This window comes from Bos taurus, chromosome X (genome assembly GCF_002263795.3).
Source record: "Bos taurus isolate L1 Dominette 01449 registration number 42190680 breed Hereford chromosome X, ARS-UCD2.0, whole genome shotgun sequence".
Taxonomy (NCBI): Eukaryota; Metazoa; Chordata; class Mammalia; order Artiodactyla; family Bovidae; genus Bos; species Bos taurus.
Genome location: NC_037357.1, coordinates 121,204,476 through 121,221,351, shown reverse-complemented (window position 1 = coordinate 121,221,351; position 16,876 = coordinate 121,204,476). Strand labels below are relative to the sequence as shown.

At 40.4% G+C, this 16,876-nt stretch overlaps 1 protein-coding gene across 2 annotated transcripts in view; it reads left to right on the top strand.

The window, feature by feature from the left end:
- PHEX (phosphate regulating endopeptidase X-linked) overlaps window positions 1-16,876 on the top strand; it is a 221,381-nt gene that overhangs the window by 77,513 nt on the left and 126,992 nt on the right. For both annotated transcript variants that reach the window (XM_024988135.2, NM_001192871.2), the window contains 2 exon segments: window positions 4,926-5,019; window positions 7,216-7,344. In XM_024988135.2, the coding sequence (XP_024843903.1) occupies window positions 4,926-5,019; window positions 7,216-7,344 (223 nt within the window).

The following is a 16,876-nucleotide window of genomic DNA, read 5'->3' as shown; positions in this document are numbered from 1 at the left end:
CATGGCCTAGTATGGTACTTCTCACATGGAAGATTCTTCCTAAAAATTTCTAGAAGTTAACCAGATGGCCCCATGACCACTATCTGGGAGGTGACACAGAAGCAGGACTCCAAAGGATAAGGAGGAGTTTTTCAGGTAGGGGATAGTGGAAAAGGAGGGTGTCCTCAATGTTGAGCATGTTGGGTGATGGGACTAACATTAACCTGGATGTTGCCTTTGAGGGGTTTCTGGACCTTCCTAGCAGTCCAGTGGTTAAGACTCTGCTCTTCCACTGCAGAAGGCATGGGCATAATCCCGGGTCAGGGGACTAAGGTTCCACATGCTGTGCAGCATGGCCAAAAAGAGAGAGAGAAAGAAAAAAGTGGCAACAATTTCTGGTTTAGTAGATCTTGGGGGAGGCCAAGGAATTCTCAGGTGATGCTGATGCTGCATAGCTCTGGGCAGCCTCTAGGGTTTAGGAAGATCTCTTCAGCTTTGAGAACCTTTGAGAGGTACCTGTTTGGCTTACCTCAGGTGGTTTGGCTCAGAGAAGCAAATGCAAGCCATGGAATCTGAAGATCCAAATGTTAGTCCTAGATTTGACACATGCTTAGAAGTACTTTGACCTTGGATCTTTGTTTTATTTATTTGAAAATTGGAATAATAATAATAACCACCCCATAGCATTGTCATGAGGCTCAGAGAAGATCTTTATGATCTTTTTTTTTTTATGATCTCTTAAATGCAATACAGTACAAGTATAAGCTGTCACTAATTGACAACAAGTGTCAGAAAAATCTTCTTAAAAAAAAAATCTCCCTCGTCAGAGGCTTTGGGAAATGATTTCACGTTGCTTTGTGGTGGATTCTCTCTCTCTTGAGCCTCTGTTTTCCTCTACTTTATTGATTGCCATTTGGGGGAAATTACCATACTGCTGAAAATGCTTTTTGAAAAGAGAAAGATGTGTTATTTTTAAGGACTATTGCTGAATCTTCTTTTTGTTTGGTTTTTTGAGCATTAAGTGGCAGTCATTCAGTCATTCTGGTCAGATCTGTTCCTGGCGTGTAATATTAGCACTCCAGAGCTGTGCTCCCCACTGTTCTGTCAGTTTATTTATAATGATGGAGCAGCTCATCAGTGCCATTGTCTCCCTGTGCGAGCTTCCCTGCTTCTGGCTTCTACCTGTCAGAGGTCCTGTGTTGTGGTCTTATAATGCCTTGCCTGTGGAGCCCTCACACACTGTTCTTTCTTCATACCCACAGATTTTTGGAAAGTGCCTTTGTTGGAGGGTTTTGACTGGCCAGGAAATCTTGGTGGAACAAGAGGGGTTAATCTGTCCATGTGTGGCATGGGGAAAAGCAGAGGCTTTCGAGTCAGACATATCTTAGGCTTGTCTAGCCTTCTTTGCATTCCTCGTGGCATCTGGGAGGATACTTGGCCAACAGTGAGCTCTTGGTGTCTTGCTCAGGATTAGGGATGTGAACTCAAAAGATTCAAAGGAATGACCTGAAACTACATGCTTATTACACCTGTTCTCCAACTTGGTTACACCCTGGACTTAGCTGGGGCGATTTAAAAATAATATTTGTGCTGGGTCTCATCCTAGAGACACTGATTGAATTGGTCTGGAGTGGCCTGGGCATCTGGTGATTGTAAGTTGGGGACCGACTGAGTATGTGATCCTGAGGCGTTACTTAATGGTTCTAGGCCTCAAGTTTCCTGTCATGTAAAATGCATACAGGACATCTCTCCTGTAGCGGTGCTGTGGGAGTTAGAGGTAATACGAGATGCCTTAGCAGTGAGATTTCAAGGGAGCTGGAAAGGCAGAAAAATCTAAGACCCCAACATAGTTGCATCATGCTGTGTCTTTTACTGCCACCATCAGGCCCCATCCTAACACCATCATTCCCCAGTTAATCTGGTGCATCACAACCACCTTGAGGGAATAGCTTTTGAATTCATGTAAGCATATCTGCTGGCCATGGATCTCCTTTGAATCTGTACGTAGGGATCCAGCACAGCTCTCACACCCTGGAAGCAGTGTTTTAAGGTTGAAGAGCCTACAGACCTTGCATTAGGGTTGGTCTCTGCCCCTTTAACATTCTAGATATTGGACCCTAGTTGCTGCCTGCATCTTCCCGGCTGTAGCTGGCCTTTCTGCCCAGCTCTGTGAGTGATGAACTTCCTCACCATCCCCGCTCACACACAAGCTATTCCTCCATTATTTAGCTTCAGAGAGGCTAAATTCTTGCTCCAGAGTTTATATTCCCACTCCACACCCTGAAGCCTTCATGGCCCAGGGCCCATCCCTCTCCTGACTCCTACTCTCATCCCTCAGTTTGAGGCAGGCACTCTTCCAGCCAACTCTCTGGCATGCAGTTGTGGGTGCTAGGGTCTGTCACATCATTGCTATGTGCTTGCCTGTTTCCCCTGCTCAGCTGAAAGCTCCGGGAGATCAGGGACTATAGCTTCCTCACCTTTCCGTCTGCCAGCACCTAGAACTATTTGTATGTATCAGGTGTTCAGGAGGTGCTGAATGAGCGAATGAGGGAAGGATCCCTTGTGTACTTACCATGTATCCCATTCAATGGAAAAACCCATTTCTATGAACAAGCTGAAATCTGAAGTCCCATATCCCCCAGCTAGACTTTTACGTTCTCTGAATGTAGGTGTGAATTCCTATTTATTTGCATTCCTCGTGGCATCTGGGAGGATACTTGGCCAACAATATGTGCTCAGTGAGCACTTGTCTTGCTCAGGATTGGGGATGTGAACTCAAAAGATTCAAAGAAATGACGTGAAACTACATGCTTATTATAGTGCCTCAGAAGAGCAAAGACAAGGGCTAGACTTTGCTGATGAGAGTGGTGGTCTCTGAGGGGAAGTGTGCATACTTAAACAAAATCCACGGGGTCTGAGAAGAAATATTTTTTAAATTGTTAGAAAAAAGTTTATTTATTTGGTTCTGCTGGATCTTCATGGCTGCACAGGCTTTTCTCTAGTTGCAGCAAGTGAAGGCTACTCTTTAGCTGTGGTACACAGGCTTTTCTTTGTGGTGACTTCTCTTATTATGGAGCATAGTCTCTAGGGCACACGGGCATCAGTCGCTGCGGCCCACAGGCTCAGTAGTTGTGGCTCCTGGGCTCTAGAGCATAGGCTCAATACTTGTGGTGCACAGGCGTGGTTGCCCCACGGCATGTGAGATCTTCCCAGATCAGGGATCAAACCTGTGTCTCATGCATTGGCAGGCAGATGCTTTACCACTGAGCCACCAGGGAACCCCAAGGAGAAAATTTTAGAACCTCTATGTATCATTCTTTCTACTGAAAGAATAGCTAGGCTCTATTAGTTTTGCTGTATAGATAGCCATGAACCCTTCATTTGATCTATATACTATATATGAGAGTGGGCAGTGTTACCTTCACTGATTAGTTTTTATTCCATATATTGAAAATAATCTCAAGTCACTTACATATACCTATATATTTATGAATTTTACTATTGGTTCAATCCTCGCAAAATGAGCAAATGATTGAAAAAATTCTTGTAGAGAAACAGGAGTTGAAACTATTATTAATAGTATAAGCACAAAGTGAATGGGAAGAAAATGTCAGAAGTGGCCCTTCTCCCACTCTAGTTATGCCATCTTGGTTGGCCAGATGACAAGATAAAAACAGTGGTGTTCTAACCAGATCTGGGAAGGATATGGTTGCAATATTTTGAAATAGTCAAGATGACTATATGGGATGCTGATTTACATTGACTGTTGTTGTATTAACCTAATCCTATATGGATAATGTGTATTGAAGAATTAACTAAAAGTGTTTGAAGGATTAATTAAGGACTTTGGAAAACATCTTTATTTCATTTTATCTTTCAAAATTTCTATTTCTAAATTTGCTAAAGACATTCCTGATATGTTAGCCCATTAGTATATCTCTGTATAAATTAAAATAGCTATACATATGTTGGGTGTATACACTGAAATAGATTTAGTTGCTAAGAGTGAATGTCCACTGAGTTAGGATGCCATGCAAATGAGAGTGTGGGTTATTCTTGATTGGCCAGTTACCATCATCGTGTCACACTGCTCTCACATGGCTGGCTGACCCCAAGAGCCATCTCAAGAATGTGTGTTATTAGTCGCCATGGTAATGGCACAGCTGGGAGGGGATGGGTCATTAAAAATTCATCATCACTATTGAGTAGGAAATTAACTCAGATCACACATACTTTTGAGGTCAAGGTGCCTTTTGCTTATAGAAAAAGGAAGAAATTAAGAAAATGTAATGGATTTTTAAAAATATGTGTTGAGGATATTATGAGTGTATGGGGTTGTTTATGTGTTTGGAAGTGAACAACAATAAGAAAACCTGAAATTTACTCTGTCAAACATTTTGTTAGTTATTTTAACTTCACAATAACCCTGTAAGGTAGAGGTCATCCTCATTATATGATGAAGAAAGATGAAATCAATGAACTTAAGTGACTTGCCCAAACTCCCACATCTAGTAGGTATCGAACAAGGGTGCATATCTAGGTAACTGGCATTAGCTGGTATATTGCATTTTGTTTCCAAAAGGTAAGAATCCATCTGCATTTTGTCAAGTCACCTAATAATTGGAAGGTATCAACAATTTCTAGGCATGAAAGCATGGATAACAGTGGACTCCATGTTGTGAGTGGGAAAGCAAAATGTTCATGCTGAGACCTGGGGCTGGAATTTTTGTATCATCTGTCTGCATTAGGTGGTGAAAAGCAAGCCATTTTTGGTTGAGCTTATTGACATTGTATCATCTGATGTCATTTCTCAAGTGAAAGTTCTGCAGTTTTGTATGAGCAAAAGGTCCCTCCATGGAGCTTTGCCAACAGATTTTCCCAAGGTGTTCTGCAGAGCATCAGATATCAAGCTTAGTACAATAAATGTGTTCTCTTTCTGTTAACAGGACCATTGCCAACTATTTGGTGTGGAGGATGGTTTATTCCAGAATTCCAAACTTAAGCAGGCGCTTTCAGTATAGGTGGCTGGAGTTCTCACGGGTAAGTTTTAAGAAGATTGCAGTGTTATATCACTGGATAACTTTACATGCCAGAACAGTCTGTATATTAACTAATCCAATAAAAATCATCTTTAGGTATTGGGCAGAGGGAATTTTACAGCTCAAGTTCTACTTTTTTTTTTTGGCTTTATTTCTTTTTATTGAGGTAAACCTTATATACAGTAAAGTATATTCAAGCTCTTCCTTGATGAAGGTATATAAAGATATTTAGGGCAATACTTGAGACCATCACGTTTTCACCCTCCCCTTCTTACCAATTTATTCCCCTTTCCCCCAGTGTTTTTAAGTGGGTCACTATAATTATAATTTTAATATTTCTTAGTGATATATTTGTAGCTATCTTTAGTTTTCAGTATTCTGAATATTCAGAATATGCATGCTATATGTATTAGATGGTAAAGTTTCATCTTTAATTTAGGGGTAGTGTTTTGTCTCTAGCTTGATCTTCAGTCTTTTTTTGCCTTTTTTTTCTTTTTCATTAGTGTTGGTCTTCTTAATTCAATCTAATTTATCCTAATTCTACTAGGCCAACGAGGCCTAAATTTAGTCTCCTCTGAGATGTGGCTCAACTGCCTAAAACACTTTTCTTTTCCCCCTCCTCAGCTAGCCCTGTGATCTCTGCTCCTCTCCCACACTTGTTCTCCTCTTTAGCTTACATAAGTGTCACTCTTAGTTTCAGAGGCTTTTGTCTGAGTGATTCTCTTACCAATACAGACTTAAGGGTTTTGTGGCTCTTTTTTTTTTTTTTTTAACATTTTAAGAATTTTGGGACCTTAACAAATATTTTAAGTTAATTTTCTCTTAATTTGTAGTTAAGTAATGGAAAATTTTGTAAGCTCTAATTTCATTTAATAGACATTTTAATTATTAGGGAAAATGGCAGCTAGAGAAGTTCCTAGTGGGTCATTGCTCTTGAGTAGTAGCACAATTATTTTGGATACATTTTGGCCCTTGAAGTCACTAGGGTACTGAACTTGATAGAAAACATCATAAAACAACTATATATATTGAGGTCATATCAAAGGGTTAACCTGTAAAACTAGTAGATTATATATATGTGTCTGTGTGTATTTTTAACTTCTGTGGATCCCATAAAAGATGGTACCCAGCTGCTTTCCACTCCCACTGTGAAGAAAATAAGAGAGAGAGGTGTAAGAAGTAGTGTGTGAAAATTTGAGGTTAGGTATGAAGGGATGTTTCTTAAGCATAAAGTGCTAAATATAATACTGAATTGCCAAAGAAAGTTATAGGATCTCTTTATCTAGAAGTTTTTAAAATAGATTCATTCCGTACTCTCCTCAGAGAGTGGTTATGTTATCAGAAAGTAGAGGAAGAATAGATAAACTTCAGTGTTAATCACATTTGCTCTGTACCTACAAGCGGGGTCTAATATCATTCACCGGCTGCCTCCAGCCACCATTCTCAGAGCCTCCCCTTGCTGTCTACCTTTACTTTGCATTTTGAGCGCTCCAAACTCCCAACCCACAGGGGCAACTTAAATGATATTAATTTCTTTGTCTTCAACCCTGAACAGTAAGCTTTTGAGCCTTCCAAGTCCTGCTTTGGACCTTCCTTACTTGTTTGTAAATATTTTCTTATAATGGTTTAATTGGGACAGATGAGAAAAACACATCTATTTTTTACTTGGTTACCAGTGTGTTCTGTTATGACACAATGTAAATATACCTCCTGGGTTGTTCATGGTGGGCATATTTTCCTGGTCTGTCATGTGAGTGTACTTTCCAGAGCAAGGAAGCCTTTGCTGGGAGTGGGGGGACTTTGATCACCCATTGATTTTAAACCTTTCTTGGTAGAAGTTTAGTTCTCAGAAGGTATTAACTACCATCTGGACACTTGGACAGTATCCTTTCATGTCCCTGCCAACTGCAGAAAAACTATGCTATTGTCTACATCCTTTGTTCAGTGGGAAAATTGGAAGGAAAGGAGGGATACATTATCATCCTCTCTTAAAATATTTTCTCTTGGTTTTATATATAATGAGACAAGCAGAATATTTTTCTTCATTCAATTTTACCTTTGGTTTACTATCTGACACATGTATATGGGTTGCAGGATGCAGTGTTTTGTAGACTGTGTCCTTCAGGTTCTTTGAACATTTTTTCAGCCATTGGTTTTATCCAAGTGAAGCTCAGTCTGGTTCGATTATCTCCCACAGGTAATCCAGGGGACCACAACTTTGTTGCCTCAGTGGGACAAATGTGTGAACTTCATTGAAAGTACTCTCCCTTATGTCGTTGGAAAAATGTTTGTGAATGTACACTTCCAGGAAGACAAGAAGGAAATGGTAAGTGCTGCCCCCCAGCGCCCCTGGCTGATGAAAACAGTGGCAGTTAAACAGATCCGAGATAGATAATATGGTCAGCAGGCCAGTATCAGCCTTCTAGCTCTTAAAGTGATGAATCTAGATAACAGTTTTGCTTCAAAGAGGAATTCTTGCAGTACCATATTAATTCAAACTCAAATGTAGAATGTTATCATGAAAATTTATTTATTTTTTTAAATTTAAATTTATTTATTTTAATTAGAGGCTAATTACTTTACAATATTGTATTGGTTTTGCCATACATCAACATGAATCTGCCACGGGTGTACCCGTCTTCACGTGTTCCCAATCCTGAACCCCCTCCCACCTCCCTCCCCATACCATCCCTCTGGGTCATCCCAGTGCACCAGCCCCAAGCTTCCTGTATCCTGCATTGAGCCTGGACTGGCGATTCGTTTCTTATGTGGTATTATACATGTTTCAATGCCATCATGAAAATTTAGAAATGAGAAAACAGCATGAAATCATGCCATATAGAGTCAGAATTTCTCCTGTAGAAATTAAATGTGTTCAGTCAATGCTTAGGAAAAAGAGGGCCTGGATAATTTTGGGATTAGATATTTGAACCATTGTAATTACAAAAGATAAAGATATTCCAGACAAATTTCTTTGTTTTAAAGATTAGGAAGCTGGAGACCCAGTGATGAAATGATTTGTAATATATTTAACAACTTTCCTTTTTTGCCAGTTATACTTAGGTATTTTCTTCAAAATAAACAACTTAAAAAATTGAAGTATAGTTGATTTACAGTGTTGTGTTAGTTTCTGGTTTACAGCAAAATGACTTAGTTATGTTTGTAATAGTTACATATATACTATAATGTAACAATTAGCAATGTCAAGCATCTTTTCATGTGTCTATTGGCCATCTGTGGAGAAATGTATATTTAGGTCTTCTGCCTATTGTTTGATTGGGTTGAAAAGAAACAATTTTAAAAAATTTATTTGTTTTTAATTGAAGGATAATTGCTTTACAGTATTGCATTGGTTTCTACCAAACATCAACATGAATCAGCCATAGGTTTACCCATGTCCTCTCCCACTTGAACATCCCTCCCCAACGCCCTGCCCAAACAAACAATTTTTATTGAAGTAATAGTTGCTTTACAAAGTTGTGTTAGTTTCAGATATACAGCCATGTGATTGTTATACATACATATATATCTATTCTTTTTCAGATTCTTTTCCATCATATGTTATTATAAGATACTGAGTATAATTCCCTGTGCTATATAGTAAGACCTTGTTGTTTATCTATTTTATATATATAGTAGTATGCATTTGTTAATCCCAAACTTCTCATTTACACCTCCCCTCTTCCCCCTTTGGTAAATATAAGTTTGTTTTCTATGTCTGTGAGTCTATTTCTGTTTTATAAATAAGTTCATTTTTTTTTAAGATTCCACATTTAAGTGATATTGTATGGTATTTTTTTTTCTCTGTCTGACTTACTTCACTTAGTATGATAATCTCTAGGTCTGTCCATGTTGCTGCAAATGGAATTATTTCATTCTTTTTTATGCTTGAGTAATGTTCCATTGTGTGTGCTTGTGTTTGTGTGTGTGTGTGTGTAATATGTATATATATTGCACCTTCTTTATCCATTCATCTGTTGATGGACACTAAGGTTGGGCTTCCGTTCTTGGCTATTGTAAATAGCGCTGCTGTGAACAATGGGGTGCTTGTGGTTTTTTTTTGAATTAGAGTTTTCTTTGGATAAATGCCCAGGAATAGGATTGCTGGATCATATGATAGTTCTATTTTAGTTTTTTGAGAAACCTCCCTAATGTTTTCCATAGTGGCTGTACTATTTTTTTCCATTCCCACCAACAGTGTAAGAGGGCTCTCTTTTCTTCACACTCTCTCATGTTTAGCAACTACTGCTGCTGCTGCTAAGTCGCTTCAGTCGTGTCCGACTCTGTGCGACCCCATAGACAGCAGCCCACCAGGCTCCCCTGTCCCTGGGATTCTCCAGGCAAGAACACTGGAGTGGGTTGCCGTTTCCTTCTCCAATGCATGAAAATGATAAGTGAAAGTGAAGTCGCTCAGTCATGTCCGACTCTTAGCGACCCCATGGACTGCAGCCCACCAGGCTCCTCTGTCCATGGGATTTTCCAGGCAAGAGTACTGGGGTGGGGTGCCATTGCCTTCTCCGAAGCAACTACTAAGTGGCTTAGAAATAGAAATACAATACAGGGACTCCCCCCCACCCCCACCCCGCCTTTGCTTTCGCTATCCTCTAAAAACTAAAGAGATGTGATATTTGTTTCACAGAAAACACTGTCAGGTTTTTTTTCATAAGCTTAAAAAGAAATCTTTTTATTTTGTAAATTTCTAAACATATATGGAAAGAATATTGTAATCAACTTCCATGTACCCATGATCTGTGCCTATTTGTTGTAGTAGCATTAATGACCCAGCCAGATGAATCCACTAATAGAGGCTGAGGTTTAATTTCGCTCATTTACTGAACAAATATTTGTTGAATATCTGTTATATAACAGACATTGTTATAGGCACTTTTTGAGGCAGCAGAGAACAAAGATCCCTGACCTCACTGAGATGACAAAAAAAAAATTAATACAGTTGTATACATTATGATAAAGACTCTGGAAAAGAAAAGAATGAGATCAGGGTAAGGATAAATCAGGAGTGCTGGAAGGTGTGAGTGTGTGGGGAGGGTTGTAGGATTAAATGAGATGGTCAAAGAAAGCCTCACTGTGAAGATGACATTTGGTAAAGATTTGAAGGAGGTGAGAGAATCAGATACGGCAGTTATCTGGAGGAAGAGTATTCTAAGCAGATGGAACAGCTAGTGCAAAATCCCTGAGGCAGGGATGTGCCTGGAGTGCTCCAGGAAGAGCAGGGAGGTCCCTGTGGCTGGAGCAGGGCGAGTGGGGGTGAGAGAAGCAGATGCTGAGGTCAGAGCAATAGCAGGGCTGGCATTTTAGAAGACTTGTAGGACATTGTAAGAGTGTTGGCTTTGATGCTGAGTGGAGTGGGGAGCTATTGCAGGCTTTTTGCAGAGGCCTGATGTGACTTGACTTATGTTGAAAGGCTTACTCTGGCCGCTGTGCTGTGAAGAGATTGTAGCAGGTCAAGAATAGAAGCAGGGAGACCAATTAGGAGACTGTCGGAGGGACCAGGCCAGAGGTGATGGTGGCTTGGACCAGGTGGTAGCAGTGGAAGTTGTGAGAAGGCATGGTATTCTGAATACGTTCTGAAGGATAGAACCAACACAATTTGCTGACAGATTTTTTGAGGGATCTGAGAGCCAGAGCTCTGAATCTGATTAAGTGGAAATTAACTGTTAACTGAGTTGCTGTTAACTGAGAAGAGGAGTGCTGTGGGGGAGGATCAAGTTTAGAAGGGAAGATCAGGGGTTCAGTTTGGGCTCCGTTGAATTTGAGATGTTATCAGACTTCCCAGTGGAGATGTCAAAGAGGCAATAAGGGAAGTACAGTGGAGTTTAGGACAGAGGTTGAGCTGGAAGATTGGAGGAGAGGGAAGGTATGAAATCATTGTCCAGGGGAGTGGAGCACTGAGTAAACTGAGGAAATGTAGTATGGGTGCCTCGAGGCAGTAATGGTTTGGGTGAGGTTGGAGGTCATGAATTTTATTTTTATGTTTCCCCATGCCACACGGCTTGTGGGATCTTTTTTCCCTAAACAGGGATCGAACCTGGGTCCTTGGCAGTGAAAATGCAGAGTACTAACCATTGGACCACCAGAGAATTCCCTACTGCTACTGCTAAGTCGCTTCAGTTGTGTCCGACTCTGTGCGACCCCAGAGACTGCTGCCCACCAGGCTCCCACGTCCCTGGGATTCTCCAGGCAAGAACACTGGAGTGGGTTGCCATTTCCTTCTCCAATGCATGAAAGGGAAAAGGGAAAGTGAAGTCGCTCAGTCGTGTCCAACTCTTAGTGACCCCACGGACTGCAGCCCACCAGGCTCCCCGGCCCATGGGATTTTCCAGGCAAGAGTACTGGTGTGGGGTGCCATTGCCTTCTCCAAGAGAATTCCCTGGAGGTCATGAATTTTATAAAGTCTACTCATTTTGGCTGTATGTTTTCCATCGTTTCAGCTGCACTGGAGGAGAAGGTCCATTTTGAATTAGAAATTGAAATTTAGCTAGGTTTTTTTTTTTGGTGTGCATTCTCTTTATGAAGAATTATATTTTACAAATGGCATGAAGCAGAGTGTCTAGGAATGATTAACTAGGTAGGGGAGGAAAAATAACGTTTTCTCTACTCTTCTAGGTTCTTGGCTGAGAACCTCCTGTAATACAAGATTAATAGGAGAAAAACTAACAAGTTTAATAACATGTATATTTCCTATACTCAGGACAACTGAGTAACTTCCAGAAATGGCTGAAGCTACCACCTTAAATTCCAAGTCGAGCTAAAGATGAAATAAGATGTTGAGCAAAGGGAGGAGCCAGTTATAGGTTACCAGACAAAATGCAGTATTTAAGGATGGTTGTTACACAGATTTAAGTCCTTACCTTCTCCAATGGTAGGAGTTTCTAGAGATTTCGTCACTCTCCTCTTCTTGGTTCACAAAGGGAGACCTCTTTACAATGGAGATTATCCTTATAAAGGTTAACTTCTCTCACAAAAGAGTGACTTCCCTGCTTTCAGGAAAATTCCTGTGTCTGCAGCCTCTCAAAAAATAATCAGCCCCAAATAATCAATATGCCAAAGGGACATATTTTCTCTCTGTATGCTCAGTCATGTCCAACTCTTTGCAACCCCACGGACTGTAGCCTGCCAGGCTCCTCTGTCCATAGAATTTTCCAGGCAAGAATACTGGAGTGGTTTGCCATTTCCTTTTCCAGGGGATCTTCCCGACCCAGGGGTCAAACCCATGTCTTCTGTATTGGCAGGCATCACCTGGGAAGCATTTTTGGGATGGTATATTTTGCTCTCCCTCACTAATAACAATCCGTTATAGTCAATCAGATTTGAGTATGTAAGCACCCTGAATGCAAGTCATCATTAAACACTGGATTTAAAGGCAAAGAAAGTTAAAACTCTGTTAAGTCATGATAATTCAACTAGTTGGTATTACATGTCAATGTATATTACAACTATGTATTATATGCTGAAGTTTGCTTTGGAATGTCATATATCTAAGTACATTTACTTAGGGTTTTTTTTCCTGTCTTTTGATACTTGGGAGAATTTAATGCCAAGTTTGAGACTTTATATTTGAACCTGAAAGTACTCTTCTTGCAAATAATTCCACTGAAGAATTAATGTCATTTCAAAATATTCAAAATTCCCATTGTGTTTTCTTTCACTCCTTGGTCAGAGTAAATGGATTGAGAATTTATCAGATAATCACAGTGGTAACATTATAAGCCCTGGAAAGGATATAAAAACAATTAAGGGATAGTGGAGGTGTTTTTATGTAACAGGATTTTTTTTTTTGGCAGTAGAAGAATTTTAAGTAATATGAAAAGTATGTGGATTAATTTGTTTTTCTCAGTTTTGGTGTGAAAGTCCCTTTTTCTTGTCAGCATGTGACATTTTAAAATAAAGTTGATTTTGGCACTCCCCCCGATGTTGTGGTGTACGCGGGATGAGGAGGTAGTGGGATAGTTACACAGATACTCATCTATTTTACATAAAATTATTTGCTGCTCTTAAGCAGAAGCTATTTGCTTCAGGGAATATTTAAGTTGGGAACTTATAAGAGAAATATCTGGCTTTTTATAGCCATGTTGCAGGGCTGTCATCCAAGAACCACCTGGAACCATTGATTTACTTGAAAAACATTCTTTATTATTAGCTACAATGCAAAGAGAAAACCAGAAAGATCCCCATTGGGACAAATTCCAGAGACACTAACTCAGAGGGAGGGCTGCCATTGTTTTTTTTTTTTTTTTCTCAAAAACAATTGTTAAGCAAATGAATGCAGTCAGAAGGTTAAACTTCAGGTGCTTCTCAAACTTTAACGTGCACCAGAATCACTGGAGGATCTTGTGGGGTAAATGCAAAATCTCACTGCATTTTAACTGGGTCTGGGGTAGGATCCAGGAATTTGCATAACCAGCTCCCCAGTGATGTCGATGCTGCCGGTCCTGGACCACACTTAGAGTAGCAAGGCCTTTGCATTATTTATTTGTCTGCAAACAGCACCAAAAAGCAGCCCTGGTGATTCATGCGAGCAGGGCAGGCATTTGACTCAGGACAGCAGTACATTGGTTCCTAAAGCCTGTTATCTTAGTGCAAGTAACCGCTTTGATTTCAGATTATAGAAAATTTCGTTGGTTTAAATTGGTTTAAATAGACTGTGCCAAACCCTGTGTGCGGGCCTCCAGGCTACTTTTTAGTTCTGCTTTTGTGGTGGTGGTGGTGGTTTTCCTCTGAGCTGTTTTAGTTTTTATTTGAAAACTGGTACCTGGGTTTCTCTAAGAGCCTGCGCTTCTCAGTATCTCTGTCTCTCCAGCCTCTTAATGGCGGATTGGCCCAATTGCCACTGGTTGGCACACTTTGTTCTAGAGAGGATGAAAGGAGTAGTTCACTTTGAGGTTTCCTTTGTAGACGAGAAAGCATCCTTTTCCCCTCCCCAACCTACCTCTCTTCCTTTTAACTGGGGAGAACACACAATTTTATGTTACTCTTTCCTTGTGATTTCCCATATACATGTGCACACAGCCACACACATATAGCTCATATTCATTCACTCACACCTAACTACGGGAGTTTTCAAAATTTAATTAGAAAGGGGAAGGATGGGATGTAGAAAAAGGAGAATCGTTTCACAGAAAGCCTCTTAAAGAGGCCACATGGAACAATCAGATACTATCTGAAAGAGCCTTCCAGATAGTGAGACAGGGCATTAATCCATGTGGGACTGGCTGCAAACGTGACTTAGATCACAGGGACAGGCCAGTGGAGTGAGAGTAGGGAGTTGTGGAACTCTGGACAGCAGCTGACTTTGTTACCTAAAGTAGCACTATCCAGTAGAACTTGCTATGAGCCACTGATGTGTTTTCTACTGAAAGTGAAAGTGAAGTAGTTTCCGACTCTTTGGGACCCCATGGCCTGTAGCCTACCAGGCTTCTCGGTCCATAGGATTTTCCAGGCAAGAATACTGGAGTGGGTTACCATTTCCTTCTCCAGACCTTCCTGACCCAGGGATTGAACCCAGGTCTTCCGCGTTGTAGGCAGATGCTTTACTGTCTGAGCCACCAGGGAAAAAGTAAAAGGAAATAGGTGAAATGAATTTTGATACTATATTTTGTTTAATCAAATATATCCAAAATATTATCATTTCAACAAGTCGTTAATAGAAAATTGATACAGTAGTTTTTATGCTTTATTTTATATTAAGTCTTTGAAACTGCATGCATGTTTCATATTTATAGCACATCTCAATTTGGACTATCCCTGTTTCAAGTGTTCACTTGCTGTATGTGGCTACCACATTGGACAGTCCTTGTCTGAAGAATTGAAGAGGGATACTTTGAGATCAGCATGGCAGGGCTCAGTCCCTGGGTGAGTGGGTGCTAGTAGCCAGGACTGGGAAGGTAGAGTCGTCAGTGTCTGACCAACTGAGTTTCTCAGAGGGCTCTAATATGAGAGGGGAAGGACTCAAGTAGTCCCCACAAGGGATTCATGTCTGGGAACAGGGATGGGAGTTGAAGTCAGGCCGCTACTTGCTGAGGCTGTTTCAGGTTCTCTGGGATACCAGCAAACAATCAACAAATTCCAAATTCTGCTCTGAAGTAAGCACCTTGGAGGCTTGGTTCTCACTGGCTCATTCATGGACCGGGTGGTGTGGAGTCTGCAAGTTAAAGGTGTTCAGTGCCTGAAAGTTGCAAAAGACTCGGTCAAGGCAAAAGTCAGGAGTTCCAAGTTCAAATCCCCTCAGAGCTAGTGAGGAACGTTAAATAATGTACAGAACTAAAGCTGGCTGAGTGTCAGCAAAGGCTGGGGCAAGTGCAGTGAGGAGTGTCAGTTGCCCCTGGGGAATCTGAGACCCAGTACTGGTGATCTAGAATGGCTGTGATAGTCAGGATTCACTTCGAGCTCTTTTCATGCAGGATGCCTGCTGAAGGTTGCTCAGCTTCTGGTTTTTTGAGAGAAGTCAGAAATATGGAGTTTTATGTGAAATAGCCCACATTTTAAATCTGGGCAGTACTTTGGAGGCCAAACTGAATCTGTCCTTGGGATACCATTTTGTGCCTTGTACACTAACATTTTTTTCTCCAGTTTTCAGAACCCAAAGTCATGACCTTGTCTGTCAGAGAACTTCTTTACTTTTTTCATGTTATTTAGAAGGAGATCATGCATAATTTAAAAATACAGCATATTAGCTAAACATTTAACGAGTTGCTTTTGTAAAAAGTTATATGCAGAGTATGAAAGTGGAACTCTCTCAGAGAATTCATGATATCTTGTCACTGTCAATAGAGATGATGCTCCTGTCTTACCGTGACAAACCCTGATCTGTAGGCTCATGACCTGAGTGACAGGAGAGAAGATTTAGAGGTATGTGTTTATGTAGGAGGGTGGTCTAAAGTTGTTTGTCTTTCATTTTTTATTATTAATGATAATTAATTTCTATAATGTATGTGTAAATGCCCCAGATAGATACCCAAGTCCATGGCAGGCACACGAAGATCCCAGAGATGGCTATATAATGTTTTAAAAATCTGGTAATGATAAGAAAGTAGCTAACTTTTACTGAGATGTAGTTGGATGTCTGGTATGTGTTCTAAGAGCTTTTGGTGTGTGAACTCATTTAGACCTCACAATAGTCCTATAATTGCTTTTACTGTCCTCATTTTCCAGATTAGGACACTGAAGCTCAGAATTTAAGTGAATTCCCCAAAATCATATAGCCTGAAAATGGTTAGGTGGAATTCAAGTTCAAACCATCTAGCTTGAAGTGGGTGTTCTATTCCCTTGCCTCTCTCTGAAAAACACTTGAATCTTCACCATTTTAATGACTGGAATGAGGAGACCTGTCATAATGAAGAGACTTCTTAGTGGCTTGTCCTGTAATTCATTCACTCTTTGTTGCTGTTCAGTCATTCAGTCGTGTCCTACTCTTTGTGACCCCATGGATCGCAGCACGCCAGGCCTCCCTGTCCATCATCAACTCCCGGAGTTTACTCAAACTCATGTCCATTGAGTCAGTGATGCCATCCAACCATCTCATCCTCTGTCATCCCCTTCTCCTTCCTTCAATCTTTCCCAGCATCAGGATCTTTTCTAAATGAGTCAGCTCTTTGCATCAGGTGGCTAAAGTATTGGAGCTTCAGCTTCAGCATTAGTTCTTGCAGTGAATATTCAGGATTGATTTCCTTTAGGATTGACTCTTATCAGGAAATTATTTATTCATATATTAAGATCTTATACAAATAAAAGGGATGTATTTCCTATTTCTTAGCATTTTAGAAGTGGGAATCAGTTGAAGTAGATTTTGCTTCTAATATTTCCATATTTTAAAGACAAAGAGTGTGAAAGCGCTATCAATT